This window comes from Aquarana catesbeiana, linkage group LG02, assembly GCF_042186555.1.
Source record: "Aquarana catesbeiana isolate 2022-GZ linkage group LG02, ASM4218655v1, whole genome shotgun sequence".
NCBI lineage: Eukaryota > Metazoa > Chordata > Amphibia > Anura > Ranidae > Aquarana > Aquarana catesbeiana.
In genome coordinates, this window is record NC_133325.1 from 362,064,642 (window position 1) to 362,081,376 (window position 16,735).

Consider the following 16,735-nt stretch of genomic DNA (forward strand, 5'->3'; position numbering starts at 1 on the left):
AGCGTCTACAAAGTATGAGATATATTTATGGAATTTTTATTTATTTTTTACTAGTAATGGCAGCGATCAGCGACTTATAGTGAGACTGCGATATTGCGCCAGAAAAATCTGACACTAATTTGACACTTTTGAGACTTTTTGTGGACCAATGACACAAATACAGTGATCAGGGCTAAAAAATATGCGCTATCGCTGTACTAATGACACTAGCTGGGAAGGGGTTAACTTCGGGGGCGATCAAAGGGTTATCTGTGTGCCTAGCCAGTGCTTGTGTATTGTGTGGGAGGTGCTTTTACTAGGGGAAGGCACTGATCCATGTTTCTGCTTTGCAGGAACACGGGGTCGATGCCTTCTCTACTGACAGAATGGCGATCTGCCTTGTTTAAATAGCCAGAACGGCAATCTGCCTATCTGCCCAATCGGCGGGTTCTGGCGAACATTGAGTCCATGGTTCCCTCAGATCAGCTCCCACTGTGTAAACTCACAGTGGGAGCAGGTCGCCGGCAGCGCGCATGCGTGCCCCAGATCGGCAGGAGAGCCGCCATGCTGCTGTATATGCAAGTTATACTGTCAGCAAGCAGTTAATGCTTTTGAAGGAACACAAACATACCAACATAATTTGTAGTCTAATTGTTTTACTGTTCCAATCATATCTTGAAAATGTGCCTGGCCATATTTCACTTTAATTTATTTAAATCTAAACAAGATATTAGACAGGTTGGAACATTTTTTATTGTATTTAATACATTTTAGATTTAGAAATTAGACTTTTTATTAGTTGTTAAAATCTGCTTTAAAAAAAAATAGTGAAAGAACACTTATTGAAACGATCAAAACGTAATAAGACAGCCAAAACATTATGATAACCAACCTAATATTGAGTAGGTCCCCCACTTTTGCCACCAAAACAGGCCTGACCCATTGCAGCATGGACACCACTAGACCTCTGAAGGTATGCTGAGGTATCTGGCACCGATACCACAGCAACAATGTTTGGGTAGGTGGCACGTGTCAAAGTAACATTCACATGAATGGCACTACCCAAAGTTTCCCTTTGGGGGAACAGGGGGTACGCTGGCCCCAACAAACTATTCCCTTTACTAACAAATGTGTCTGCTGGACCATTTTGCTTGTATCTTTTAGGTTAGGGATCAGAAACCCCTGTAGTGTATTAATGTGCTTTACTAAACACAAATGCTGTACATACAAACTAATTGTAATTGCAGGAAAACAATACAAGACATATACAGTATTACAAATATGCATACAACACACTACCTAACATTCCTAGCAATTGAGCATTGACAATGGTTTGTATGTGATAGGGATACACTAAAAAGATACTTAGCTTGGGTTATAGTTCATGATTTCTGTAACCAATCCTCTTTTTCTGGAGCCTCTTCCTGCTGCCTAGGTCTTCTTCCAAACTTGTGTTCAGCACATGGCTGTGTTATCCCCTTTCTTGCCTCTCTCCATTTTATGCCAACATCACAGTAAACGTAGTTTTGCTTTAAAGCCCACCCTGTATGACAACCATCCCTATATAGATACAATGGAGAAATAAGTATAGACACAAAGGTGTTGATTTACTAAAACTGGAGAGTGCAAAATCTGGTGCACCTCTTCATAGAAACCAATCGGCCTCCAGTTTTTTTTGTTTTTTGTTTTTTTTGTCAAGGCTTAATTAAATAAGCTGAAGTTAGAAGCTGATTGGCTACCATGCACAGCTGCACCAGATTTTGCACTCTTCATTTTTAGTAAATCAAACTCAAAGGGACAGGAAGTGTTGTTTGCAGAATTTCTGGTAAGAGTAAAGGGAAAAAGCCTAAAATGTAAGAGGTAATCTGCTATATACTAATATATTGGGGGAGGGCAGTACAAATTATATAATATTTCTTAAACTACTGGTAATTATAAATAAATATTTTTGCACACATTTTTTTGCAATGAATGAGGGTTTAATGCTGACAAGTGATAAATGTGTGTTTTGAAAGCAATTTTGTAAGCTGACATTTGGAATTGCATTGAATTGAAAGTAATTTATTTAGCTGTTTCTCAAGTATTTTTTTTTTTTTCTGTCTTGTAATTTTTTTTTATTAACCATGTTGTATATCAACGTGGCAGCTTCATTGTCACGTTACCAATCACACAATATTGAAATTCTGACCTTTTCAGCTGCTAAGATTATTAATGTAGGAGCAAACATCTAATTTTGCCTAAGAAGAGAGCAAAAAGCAGTTATGCTTTAGCGTTAGTTCTCACTGAAAGGCAATAGCCTGCTTTTAATACAGTATATATAAAAAAAAATTATATTGAATAATTATTATTGCTGGTAATATTTAATATTATTACTATCTACTTGATTGTCGTTAATATGCAAATATATGATGCACTAAGTGAAAAAGGAAGAAATAGTATTAATATTTTCACTATATGTTCCCAAACATACGGTAACTGTATTCTATGACCCTAACGTATGATGTGAACAGTGGTATATAACTTAAAGTGTAACTTTAGGAAAGCATTTCATATCTCCCCTCTTTTGGCTGATAGTGAGGTCTAATTATAACCCTCTTGTTGCCCTCCTACATTATATTCTGATTTGGTTTCACAGTATGTGCCTGAGTATGCTCTAGACTGAATGATTAGATCTTATATGATTTAGTCATTTAGGTTGTGACTACAATTATCTATTGACCTATTACTCAACTCTTTCTGCTTCGTAGTCTGTTTGCGTCATGTCTGATATAAATTTAACTAGGGTCTATTGTCTATTTTGTATTGTCTGAAGCTTGTAAACTATCAAAGCAAAGCAGCCATACACTATTTTTTTAATTAACTTTTTATCATTTTGCCATTATTTTAATGACCTACCCTGAAAATATTAACGTGAATATGCAGTGGTTAATGTAATTTAAAGGGAAATTCCATTGATTTAAACCCTACCACCTGGCCCTCCATAAGTCCCACCCCCACATATACATACCTTTTTCCTTCAGTTCTCAAGGACGATCGCTGGCACTTGGACCAAGAATAAGGTAGGGACAGCGATGGAGTGTGGAGTAGGTAAGTAAAGTTTTGCTCATTATTATTTTTTTTTCTCTTTCATTAAGGGACACAGGAGAAATGGACATTGGCATTGTTTGTTCTTTGTTCTCTGTTTGATTCTTCTGCCATCCTACTCCATGGATGCTAGCTTTAATGGCATAGCTGTGGAAGTCCTGGTTTTCTAGTCAGGGGCATTTCTAATTCTGTGCTTTCTACAATGTTTAGAGCTTGGAAGGCTGACTCCCATGAGGTCTATCATCAGATATGAAAGGCATCCTTCACTCAATGTGAAATGTCGAAATTTCCACCCTCAGATTTTCTTCTTGAAACATACTCTCCTTTCTACAACTGGATGTGGACCAGCAAGTTTCTACCCAGTCTATCTTGTTTCAGGGGTTGTTGATCTTTCATTTCTTAATTTAGACCTTTGTACAACGAGTGTCCCATGTAGCTCCCCCTGTTCGTTCTCCTTTGACTCAGTCAGATCTGAATCTGTTTTTTCTGCAATAAGTACCACTGTGTGAGCCCATTAGAGACATTTCTTGCTCTCGACTCTCTTCCTTGAGGTGGTGTTTCTTTTGGCCGTCACCTCTAAAGTGTCTAAACTGTCGGCCTCATCGTGCAAGTAAGCCTTTCTGGTTTTGAACAGGGACAAGGTAGACAAGTTGGTGTTGAGGCCAAGATCTCTCTTCTTGCTAAAGGTGGTTCTGCCATCGCTTCAACCAGGAGATTTTCTCCAGTCCCTTATCTGCACTGCTCCTTCAGGAAGACTGATTCCTTTTGTATTCTGGATAGACCCTGTAAGGGTACACTGGCATCTCATTCCACCAGCCCCAGCTGACTCTAGCTGTCCATCATTCAAAACTATGGTCTTGCGAGCAGGTTCCACTCTTTCCTGTCAAGGCGCACGCTATTAGATTTGTGAGTGCTCCCTTGGCTTTTTAACATTAAGCATTATTTTCAAATTTGCAAGGCCTGGTCGTCTGCTCTTTTCAAAGTTCTACCATGCTAGTATCCAGTCCTCATCTAATGCCAGCTTTCAGGTTGCTTTCTTTCAATGAATGGATGAGAAAAAAAAAACGGAATTTCTATACTCGCCATAAAGTCCTTTTCTTGGATTCCATTGAAAGACACAGGTCACTCTGTTTATTTTCATGCTCGCGTTACTACTTTGCTACTAAACTGAGGCATGAGGGTTGTGGACAGGGCTGTCCTGTACTGGTTAGTGTTTTTTTGGTTGCCAGTGTGCAATTCTTCTGTAGGAGCTTTAAAATGCTACAGAATTTTGTGTCTTTCAATGGACCCCAAAAAGAGTTTACAGTACAAACATTTTATTTTTTAATACTGGATAGCGTAAAAAAGAAATAAAAACTAGAATTTGGAATTACACTTTAATTGTTTTTTTGTTTTTTTTAAATAAAGCATATCCATACCCACCAAACTTGTAATATGGTCCTTAGATTAGGAACAGCCGCATTGGCTTTCTTTTTTCAGGCTTTTATACGCTTTAATTTTGCCAGGTAATCCTGTGAATTGCATACTTCTTGTCCCTTCTTGGCTACACATCTCCATTGTTCTCTATGAAGGTAGCCAAGGTCATCGCCGCCTCTGAGGACATCAGATGACGAAACATGTAAGGCGCAACAGGACCTTGTGACGCTATTTGCCACGGCCATCTTGATGAATTGTTTGACATGCTTTTTAAAATTTGTTGCTTTCAGTGCAATAACTTTAAGATCAGCGGTTTAGCTTTTTTGGGACGTACTGCACCATTGTGTTGTTGTTTACATCCCCTTGAGGTTACCCTACACCAGGGGTCTTCAAACTGCGGCCCTCCAGTTGTTCAGGAACTCCAATTCCCATAATGCCTAGTCATGCCTGTGAATGTCAGAGTTTTACAATGCCTCATGGGAAGTGTAGTTCTGCAACAGCTGGAGGGCCGTAGTTTGAGGATCCCTGCCCTACACCCTTTGGTGAAAGCCTGGCTCGATGGTTGATGCAGGGAGCTCGTGCCGCAGATGATCCATCCTTTTCTTGTTTTTTCCTATGTTGGTGCTGACCTCTCAATGCATTTACCCTAAAATACGAAGAAGAAGGCAGCCACCACATATAAGGACTGGCAAAGCTGCTATATATTAAAGGGTTGTTTTTGGCTTTCGATAATGCTATAACTAGGCTAATAAAATGTGATATGTGCTGCAGGCATGAAAAAAAAAAAACGGCCTACAAAGTCCTGGTGTGTTAAAAAAAAAAATATATATATATATATATATATATATATATATATATATATATATATATATATATATATATATATATATATATATATTATAATCTCTAGATAGATATATCTCTAGCTATAATATATCACTTCCAGTGATACGTGAACGTCACTTCCGGTTGCTGTACAGCCACGTCCCAACCGGAAGTGATGTTCCGTGAGTTTTGACAAGTTCGGGTGAGATTTGGAATAATATCTATGTCCGCCGACTTGCTGTCTCTGGCATCTTACATATTACCAATGCAAGATTTTTATTGCCTTCTTGTAAGTGCACTACCATTAGGCTAGATGTTTTAATAAATACTTATGTTGTATGTTGTTACACTATTTGGAGTCTCATTTCCTCCACATATTGCGGTCATTTTGGAACGCTATCTGATGGGATGTCGTTAAAACCCTGAGGGGTTCACTGCTGTTTTTGCCAAAGCACGAGAGTGTGAGGCAACTTGAGTCGGTGAGTGTACATCCCATTGGGGAAGTGGTGGCACGTTTGCTCACGTGGTGTGGTGTCAGATGAAGCCTAGCAACGGAGTCTCTGAATATGATAGTGTTCATATCATCAGCAATATTGCCCATGGACTATTAGTTCAATGCTCTTGCACCTTATCACTTTGTGGGTGTGTTTTTATATATGTGTATGTTATTACTACCTTCAGCACTATGATTTACCTTTCATTGTATTCTGGTAGATGTTATATTCAATGTTTTTCAAGTGACTGCTAGTTATTTATACTTCAATTTTATTCATTATATTTACTGTTGAGTCTCTGTGTGGTGCAGTGTTTGGATCTTTGTTAGTGGCGCTTATTGAGATCTTACTGTTTTGAACTCCTTGGAATGAACTGGATTTCTGCTGTAATTGGCCATAAAATGTGATCTGATCCTCATCTTCATCATAGACAAATACAAGGGGCTTAAGCTGCTAACACACAAACTATTCGAATTTCTCATGTCTTCATTGAACACACCCATTAAGGTGTTAGTAAACTCTATACTACCACTTGTACCTACAGGTAAGCCCATAATAAGGTTTACCTGTAGGTACTGTGAATATTTCCTAAACTTACACAGTTTAGGAGATATTCAGAGTGCATGCAACTGATAACCTCACCGGCGCATGCGCTCTGAAGGTCCAGCTTACAGTGCTAGACCCTCAGAGCCCATGCCGGAAACGGCGGCTGGCATGCGGGATAGTGACGTCATCGCGCCCCCATCCACTCACGTAGCCGGAGGCTGCAAACCCAGAAAGAAGACCAGGGGAAGATGTCGGCTGTCTCAGCGGTGACTTTGAGGCACTGGAGCTCTTTGTTCTAAGGTAAGTTTCTCATAATGTGCTAGTAAGCAATGCATACTAGCACATTATGATATTGCCTTGCAGGAATTAAAAAAAAAAAAAAAATGTTTGGACCACCAACGGTTTACTACTGCTTTAACCACTTGCCGACTATATATGCATGTTGTGGTTTGCAAGTGACGATATCAGCCATAACCCAGGTATTGTTTTTTTCATCCAGCGGCTGGGTTTCTCTTGAAAGCTTTCCGAGCAGCTCATGAGTCCCTGGAATGCTTTTAGAAGCGGCAGGAGGGGAAGTCCCCCTCCCGCTGCTCACTAGGGTCTCTTGGGCTTACCACTGGTTGATCACACAGGTGATCAAAGTAGATCTGCTTTGATTGCCTTTTCTGGCCTTTTTTTTTTTTTTATCTTCTGCTTTTTAAGTTAAAGAAGAGATTTGGGGTCTCTTTGACCCCAGATCTGTTCATAAAGAGGGACTCTAAAATATATGGAACAGGGGGCACACCAGCCTAGCGCATGACCTTTGCGACAATTTATTATTCAAAGGTATGCAAAATTGTACTCGCAAACAAATGTGTTTCAACCAAATTACAGTCCACCAAATGCTCCAACCTGCATGGTCTGCAAGTACATGCCAGAGGTTGGATGAACAGTCCAAAAAGAACTGACGTGTTTTTGAGGGGTGTCCCCTCTTCTTCAGACTTGGATTTGGCATGCAAACAGCTGGTCTTTCTAGGAAGTGAGTAGTCTGGCAGGGTACCATGCGACCTACCAGCCAGACTCCTCCTTCCTCAGGGCAGGCATATGTATCAAATTAGCAAAATCCTTTATATAAGTTTAGTTAACATTAAAATTCAACAGTGGAACCAATATAGCATTATAATGCGTAATGCAAAGGCTCCCCATTTCATAAAACATCATTATTTTATGCCTGCCCTTAAGAAGGAGGAGTCTGGCTAGTAGGTCACATGGTACCCTGCCAGACTGCTCACTTTCTATAAAGACCAGCTGTTTGCACTCCAAATCCAGCTCTGAAGAAGAGGGGACCGCCCTCGAAATGCGGCAGCTCTTTTTTGACTGTTCATCCTACCTCTGGCATGTACTTGCAGACCTTGTGGGTTGGAGCATTTGGTGGACTGTGGTTTGTTTACAAAAAGCATATATTTGAGTACAATTTTGCATACCTTTTAATATTAAATTGTCGCAAAGGTAATGTGCTAGGCTGGTGTGCCCTCTGTTTCTTATCTTTTCGAGTCCTACATTTGGGGTTTCCCTGACCTGTTGTGAATGGCAGCACAGCCAACGTGGAGACTGAACCAGTGGAGACACAAGAATATATCCAGCTGTACATTTTCTTCCAAGCGCAGGAGATTTTTCTTTCTTTACAACTGTTCATAAAGAGGACCTGTCATCCTTATGTATATTACAAGGTATGTTTACATTCCTTTTTAATAGGAAAAAATCCTAAGAGATCTGGCTGTTTTTTGTTTTTTTTTCTCCCTACAAAACAGCTAGTTCCCTTTTCTATGTACAGAGCCCTATGTATTTGTAAACAGAGGACTCTGTGCTATAATTGGCAGGTCTCAGCCAGAAATCATTGGCCTGGACCTGCTGACAAAATTTAATCTGTAGCCAGTGACCGCAAGGGTTAGCAGGCACACGCTTGCCCCTAACCCGGAACAGGCTGTAGGCGGGTAGGAACTGGTTAAACACTTTGTGTTTGTCGTTTGTTTTGACTTAGCTGAGGATCCAATCACATTTTATTACTGCAGAAATTATTGTAGAAAACCAGGTAATTCCAAGGGGTTCACATTCTTTTTGTTGCCACTGTACTTCTACCCATATACTGTTCTATTACAAATAATCCTTGTCAAGACTGAGTTGTACATTGAACTTTATTCATTCTACTTTTTAGGCTATGAAAGTTCTTTCAAAGAAAAGGTTATTGAAGCAATACGGTTTTCCACGTAAGTATTTTATTGGGTTTAAAAGTGCTGTAAAAAAGTGATGTATTAAAATGGTTTTGTTGTAAACTTGGTGGCTTTGTGAAGCTAGGCCAAAAAGTTAAACTTCAACAGTGAACCTCTGCCAAGGCCTGCATTGTAATATAACATTAATTAAATAAAAATTTAAATCTAGATCACACTCAGCCCTAGTTCACATTGGTGCATTTTGAAATGCGATTTCACATGTCAAATCGGCGGCAATTGCCGGCAGTGGCACCGTCCTAGCGGGTGGGACGCTGCATTTGCGGCACCGCACCGATTTCAAAAAGTAGTTTCTGTACTACTTTTTGCGATTTCGGGGTGTGATTTACATTGTCTTTTGTGCAGAAACCCACACAGATGTCTGTGAAATCACCGCCGAAATCGGGACTGACATGCAGGAATGAAATCGTGCGAGTTCATTCCCGCGGCTCAGTGTGCACCTGGGCTCAAAAGTAGAATTTGGAACTGGGTCACACAGGTGTCAACTGTCTGGCAATTATGGCCCATACACACGGTCGGATTTTCCGACGGAAAATGTGTGATAGGACCTTGTTGTCGGAAATTCTGACCATGTGTAGGCTCCATCACACATTTTCCATCAGATTTTCCGACACACAAAGTTTGAGAGCAGGATATAAAATTTTCAGACAACAAAATCCGTTGTCGGAAATTCCGATCGTATGTACACAAATACGACGGACAAAGTGCCACGCATGCTCAGAATAAATAAAGAGACGAAAGCTATTGGCCACTGCCCCGTTTATAGTCCCGACGTACGTGTTTTACGTCACCGCGTTTAGAACGATCGGATTTTCCGACAACTTTGTGTGACCGTGTGTATACAAGACAAGTTTGAGCCAACATCCATCGGAAAAAATCCTAGGATTTTGTTGTCGGAATGTCCGAACAAAGTCCGACCGTGTGTACGGGGCATTATTCTCTGTTGAAGGACATACTCACTGTAGAGGTTTTTTTTTGTTTTTTTTTTTTTCAGCAATTGAAATGCAATGGTAGAAGCAGTTTAATAAATAATTATTTTATTCAATTTGGCAAAACAAATGTTTATTGTGAAAATCAGAAACTGCTATAGTGTGCAACAGCCATCAGAGGTGTCTGTTTTCTGTATTCTTTAAGGAAAATTTCACTAAAAGTATAATCTCAAAATAAAAAGAAAAAAGCTAGGTCACTTTCCTACACCCAGTCTGTGAGGACAATGAAGTAGTAGCAGCAGCTCTCACTCCACCGCTCGCATTCCTGTCAGTATGCTTCTAGTCAGTACATACAGTATATTATACATGATTTGCTCCTCACTCCTTAAACCCAAAACCAAAATATGTAATATACTCGGGGTGCATAAAAATCAACAATTTTTTTTTTTTTTTTTTTAGATTTTTATCAAATTTATTTTATTAAAATGCTTTTGGAATAAATATCTATCTAAATAGTTTTCTTTTAAAAATAGATTAATCATTTATAATCAAAAATAAAGTTGCGCTAAAGATTGTGACAGGTAAATAAAACAGTGATCATGCATACAAAGTCCATACAGTGATGTAAAAAACAATCCCACGATGGGGTACAGAGCCACAGGACAATGTCCTTTTGTGACAAAACGCGTAGGGAGGAGCGACGTGCTGACGTCACTGCGTTTGCACAGGTCCCAGAAGGATGGGCTGCAACTTTTGAGTTGGATGGCTTATTCATACATTTTTTTTAAAAAAAATAGTTTTTTGGAGATTTTACACCATGGAAGCCTTATCTCTTTCTTGGAAATATCATCTGATGGAGTCCTTTCACGAGTGGCTCCTGATCAACAACTTGATCTTATTGGAGGATTAAAGGCCTTGGCTGGGTAAAATAGCCACAAGTGTGATAGACCTTCTGTAACAGGAGGTCCAAGGAGCCGGTAAACGGCAAATGTACTAGGTGGAGGTTTTCCCTTTGAAACTCACACATGCACTGGAGATTAGTAGTGCACCGTGGGATTGTTTTTTACATCACTGTATGGACTTTCTGTTTGCATTATCGCTGTTTTATTTATCTGTCACAATCTTTAGTGCAACTTTATTTTTGATTATTGATTTTTGTTGTATGTGTGTCTAGCAGAGTTAGTTGCTGCTGCAAGTCTAATTGCATATTTTATATTTTTCGGATAGCACAATATATACTATATACCATATTAAAGGGCACCTGTCTTTTCAGAACCATCATGGCAGCGCCTGTTAGCTGGTGTCCACTCACCTGCTCTAGCCACTTCCCTCACCTTGTTGTGTCATTGCCACATTACCAGCCATCCCATTAAAGTGAATGGGACTGTCGGTGAGTCAGCAGCGGGTCAGAGGAGCTGCTGCGGGACGGGGATGACAGTTTGCTCTCGAGTTTATTTAAATCTAGTCTTTTTACTAGTGATTTAAATCATGATTTAAATCAAATTCACCCCGAATATACTGCAGTTTACCAATCATTTGATGTGGTGGCTGCATTCATTTTCCCTTCTGTTTTCTGGCCACTAACACACCTCCTTTACTAGAGTGCCTCCACTCTACTTACTCTACTGCACCTTTGGACAGCAGCATTTTCAGTCTTGGGGGAGAGGAGTGTTGGATGTACTAGCAGATTTAGGTACACTAACAAATTGAAGGCAAACTCCAGCTCACACTGCATTCACAGCCACCGTGTTTTTTTCTTTTGGGATAAAGGTTTTACATGTATAAATGCTGATCACTGTTAGTACCCCTATCAGTGGTAAATGGTTTGTCTCAACACTACAACTGCTACATATGCAGGAAAGCTTGCTCTGTTGAAAAAAAAACAACAGACTAAAGCCCTGTACAGAATATTGGAATATTGTACAAAAAATACTGCTTTCTAATTGAGCGTACAATAATCTGATCGTTAGTACACAGCTATCGTCCGAAATTTTTCGAAGGGACAAACTCAAAAATGTTTTTTTTTTTTTTTTGTTTTTTTTAATTCTTTATTTGCGTAAATATAGGATATCAACAGTCAGCATACATTGGTACAAAAGACATATCAGTTTTGTTCGTGTTATAGACACGTCTCGACTGGTCAGATCATGTAAATCAAACAGTAAGGCTATACCATTTTTATAAACCTGAGTAGCCATATTCTGGGTAGCCCAACTCTAGGTTAAGGAGCTCATTGTGTCTCATGTAAGATTAAATTTACTTTTTTAAATAATTAATGTGGGGGAGAGCACGACCTATAGGTCATCAATGCTATCGAAAAGTTAGGAGAAAATTAAGCAAAGTGAGAATAGAGAAGAAGTAAAGAAGATAAAAGACAAGAAAAGAGAAGAAAAAAAAAAGGGGGGGGGGTGGAAGGGAAAATATAGGGAGAAAATGGCGAGGGGGGGGACCCCTCCTCCAGCCTTACCATCGATTTTTCCACTGTTCATCTCGAATGTGCCGTCTCTAGAATTTTATGCCACTAGCTTTGCAAATTCCTCAGAGTAGAAAAATTCGAGCCAGTAGAACCACTTCTTGAGGAACTGCTCTCTGAGTCCCCTCCCAGTTGCTACAAGGTCCTCCATTTTGTGTATATCAGCTATCCTCTTCAACCACATCGCAGCTCCCGGGGGCTCCGTCCGTTTCCAAAGTAAGGGGATACAACTTTTCGCTGCCGTGACCAGCAGGGGGAGGATTGATTTCCTGTATGTCTTGCTCGGTATTTCGTGGTGGTGTAGTAAAAAGAACTCAGGACTCCTGGGCAGCTCTTGGTTTGTGAACTTCTGTGTGATGCGATGGACCTCAGTCCAGTAAGGTGACAGGAGCCTACAAGATCAGAAGATGTGGAGGAGAGTGCCCGCCTCCTCCCCACACCTCCAACACAGGTCCGAACTCTGTGGGAACATCCGGTGCAACCTAACTGAGGTATAGTACCATTGTGACAACACTTTAAACCCTGCCTCTTGTTGGTTGACACATATCGATGTTTTAAACGTGAAGAGAATAATTCTCTCCACTTGTCTCTCGGAAAGCATTATACCCAGATCTCGTTCCCACTTCGCTATATATGTAGGTCTGTAACCCTGGGGAGGTGTGATCAGGAGTTGGTATGATAGCGAGATGGTATGACGCACTGGCTCCTGTTCTGAGCAAAGAGTCTCAAAAGATGTCAAGGCTCTTAAAAAAGGCACCGGAGCGGACTGAGATTTAATAAAGTGAGATAATTGGAGCTTGTGCCAGAAGGAGAGACCAACTAAGAGAGGATCATTCATGATGTTTTCTCTGGACATCCAGTTTCCATTCCTGGTGAAGTGGCGAAGTTGACATCTGTTGTTCCCCTTCAGATCTTGAAATCTGGGATCGCTCAATCCCAGGTTAAAATCAGGATTCCTAATTACCGGAGTAAGTGGTGAAGGGATGGGCACGATCGAATGCTCGCAAGAGAGTTTTTGGGCCATTCGCCACGTCTCTCCTACCGTGGGGTGTTCAGTTACATGAGCAGGTAAGTTCCTCTGGCACCAAGGCAGACCCTCCAAGTTCATCCCTGACCAGAAGTCGCTCTATTTGAATCCATTGTTTTAACGTCCCATGGCGACACCAATCAACGATTCTCGTCAAGTGGCATGCCGCGTGATACAGGGTCACGTCCGGGAGAGCCATTCCCCCTAGCATTTTTGGAAAGCGTAAAATCGACTGTGCCAGTCGCGGAGGTGATTTTTTTTTGTTTAATCAGTACAGTTTTCGTCCCAAAAATACAATACAAATGCACTACAACACATTGCATCACTTCCAAATTTTTATTCTGTCGTATGAGACTTTTCGTACTTAGTAACTTATTTGTTTTCGATATGGAGATTAGCATAAAAAAAAAAAATGAATGCTCATTCGTCCGATAATCTCATTGTGTGTATTAGGCTTTACTGGCTGGATCACCAGATGAAAAAAGGACCGCCTAAAAAGGAAAAAGAACTGTTAAGCTGCAATATGTTTGCTTTTGGGTTTGATACTGCTTTAACCTGTTGCTGTACACTTATGCCCCGTACACACGATCGGACATTCCGACAACAAAATCCATAGATTTTTTCTGACCGATGTTGGCTCAAACTTGTCTTGCATACACACGGTCACACAAATCTTGTCGGGAATTCCGAACTCAGTTTTTTCGCCAGTGTCTTAGGTGTTGGTCACGAATAAGATGTGCTGTGCTGAGCTTCAAAGGAATATTCTATACTGGGGCAAGACATGCAACCGGATCCATTCAAAGTGGTTTTTCAGGCCAAATTGGATGGTACCCGGGCCTGGTGTCCGAAGAAACGAGGTTTTACCTGTAACGCTTCTCTTTTAGAGAGCTGGACCCCGGGACCCAGTATTTGTTTTTTTTCAGCCATATCCCTGGCGGGTGCTTTATGGGGCCAGAACTGCGGATCTTCCTATTCAAGGGGGCCCCAGTCTCTGAAGGTTTTTTCAAATGGAGCCCACAGTGAGAGGTGAAGATTGGGTCTGTATAACAGAACCTTGCAGCTGGATGAGGTAAGGGAGACTCCTCAGGGATTTTTTAATTCTCGTAGGTTTCTCCTTTAAGTAAATGTATGTTATGCCTATTGTCACCACCGGGGCTGTCAAGAGCACATACCTTTCATGCCTGTTCCGTCTATCTCAGTGTCCACGCTGTACGCTCCTCCAGCCAAGCTCCAGGTAGGATGGGTTGGGGGGTTTTCTCCTTAAGGATTCTCCCCCCATGGCTGAGGGGGGCCGGGGTGGCCTGAGCAAGCAGCAGTAGTATACCTCACCACCCGCTGCTACCGCCATTTCTTTGGCAGGTTCCCATCCACTGGCCCTTCTATCTCCTCCACCCCAGCCTCCCCTTCATGCTTGTCCTGAGGATCGGAGCCTCGGCTCACGCGGGAAAGGACACGTTTTTGGAAAAACCGAGGGGGGGTGGTCGGAGGAGAGGGGGCGGAGCATTAACGTGACGTCCAGCGTGATTAGACGCCCACATCGCTGGCTATACAGGCTATAAAGTGCACTCGTTTTCAGGTGCACACAGCCTATGAAGGGACACAGTAGCTGACGGGCGCATGTGAGGTGGGACACAGGCATTCTCCCAGGCAGCATTTACTTAAAACACCAGACTGAGCATTGGTAGCAGCGGCAGTTGCTGAACTACATCGCTCAGCAGTCAGTGTTTTTTTTTTTTTTGTGGTACCTCCACCTTTGTTGCTTGGCACTATGGGTAGAAGAGGTACAAATACCCCGAAAACTAGAGGCTCAAGGGGATCTCCCTCAGGCTCTGAGGACCCCCCTTCTGCAGCACCTTCCCCCCCCTGAAGGACCTGGGATGGCTGGCCAGGGTGAGCCGTCGGGGTCAGGGGCTGCATCTGCTTCTGGCACTTCAGCCCCTGTATACATTACACAGGAGGTTTTTTTCCTCAACCATTAATGGATTAGAGGAAAAACTAATGGCCTTAATCGCATCTTCACTAAGTGGAAGAAAACACACTAGGTCTCCTTCTGGCACCCAGGACCCTCAAGCAGAGAAACTCTGGGAAAAAGGAAAGGAATCCCTCTCAGAGGATCAGGATGAGACTAATTCCTCTTCTGAGGAATCAAGTGGAGAAAGGGCCCTCTTGAGCTACAGTTCTCAAAGCTCTGGCAGGAAGATTTCCAGGACAGATGGGTGATCTCCGAAGTAACTCTAGGTTACAAACTGGAGTTCTGAGTATTCCCCTCTCCTCGTTTCCCCAGATCAAATGTCCCCAGAGATCCAGAGAAAAAGCAGTCTCTCCTTCTAGCATTGGAGCAGCTATAATCGCAAAAGGTCACCGTGGTTGTTCCCACGGAAGAGCAGGGATTAGGGTTTTATTCAAACCTTTTCACGGTTCCAAAACAAAATGGAGATGTCAGACCCATTCTGGATCTAAAGGATCTAAACCGATTCCTAAAGATTCGATCCTTTCGCATGGAATCATGGAATTCGATCAGTAGTCTCCATCCTACAAGGAGGAGAACTTATGGCGTCAATAGACATCAAGGATGTGTACCTGCATGTACCCATTTTCCCTGCTCATCAAAAGTACTTGCGTTTCGAAGTAGAAAAACGCCACTTTCAATTTATAGCCCTGCCTTTCGGGCTAGCCACTGCACATCGGGTGTTTACAAAGATCTTGGCTCCTCCTCTGGCCAGATTAAGAGCCCAAGGTATAACAGTCATAGCATACCCAGACCACCTGCTCTTGATAGACCGGTCGGTAGCCTGCCTGGACCAGAACTTGGTCACCACAGTCAACTACTTGGAATACGTAGGTTGGATTCTCAATTCAGAAAAGTCTTCCTTAAAACCAGTAAGAAGACTAGAGTATTTGGGCCTGGTCATAGATACAAGCCAAAAGAAGGTATTTTTACCTCAGGCAAAGATCTGTGCCTTAAAAGAACTGATTCAGGTAGTCAGGACAAAAAAGGGTCCTTCTGTTCACCTTTGTATGAGGCTGCTGGGAAAGATGGTGGCTTCATTCTAAGCAGTTCCCTATGCTCAGTTTCATTCGAGACTGCTGCAACACAGTATCCTGTTTGCCTGGAACAAGAAAGTGCAGGCATTCGATTTTCCGATGCGTCTGTCTCCTACAGTGCGTCAGAGCCTCAGTTGGTGGTTAATACCCGAAAACCTGCAAAAAGGGAAATCCTTTTTACCGGTTACCTGGACAGTGGTAACAACGGATGCCAGTCTTTCGGGTTGGGGAGCAGTTCTGGAACAGTCTGCGGTCCAAGGGGAATGGTCCAAAACTGAGAGGACCTTACCCATCAACATTCTGGAGATCCGTGCGGCGTATCTAGCCCTAAAGGCCTGGACTCTCAGGCTACAGGGTTGCCCTGTCACGATCCAGTCCGACAATGCCACAGCAGTGGCTTATATCAATCACCAAGAAGGGACCAAGAGTCGTGCAGCTCAGGGAGAAGTGAACCAGATTTTAGTCTGGGCCGAAAAGCATGTGCCATGCATATTGGCAGTTTTCATTCCAGGGATAGAGAACTGGCAGGCGGACTATTTGAGTTGCCAGCGGTTAGTCCCAGTGGAATGGTCTCTTCACCCCGACGTCTTTTGGGCCATATGCCAAAGCTGGGGGGTTCCAGATGTAGATCTCTTTGCATCTAGATTCAA

General features: G+C 42.0%; 1 protein-coding gene across 7 annotated transcripts in view; it reads left to right on the top strand.

Annotated features, from left to right (window-relative positions):
* The window catches only part of CAMKK1 (calcium/calmodulin dependent protein kinase kinase 1), a 382,369-nt gene that overhangs the window by 195,819 nt on the left and 169,815 nt on the right, over positions 1–16,735 (top strand). For all 7 annotated transcript variants that reach the window (XM_073615054.1, XM_073615060.1, XM_073615058.1 and 4 more), the window contains one exon: positions 8,539–8,590. In XM_073615054.1, the coding sequence (XP_073471155.1) occupies positions 8,539–8,590 (52 nt within the window). The remainder of the gene's footprint in view (positions 1–8,538; positions 8,591–16,735) is intronic.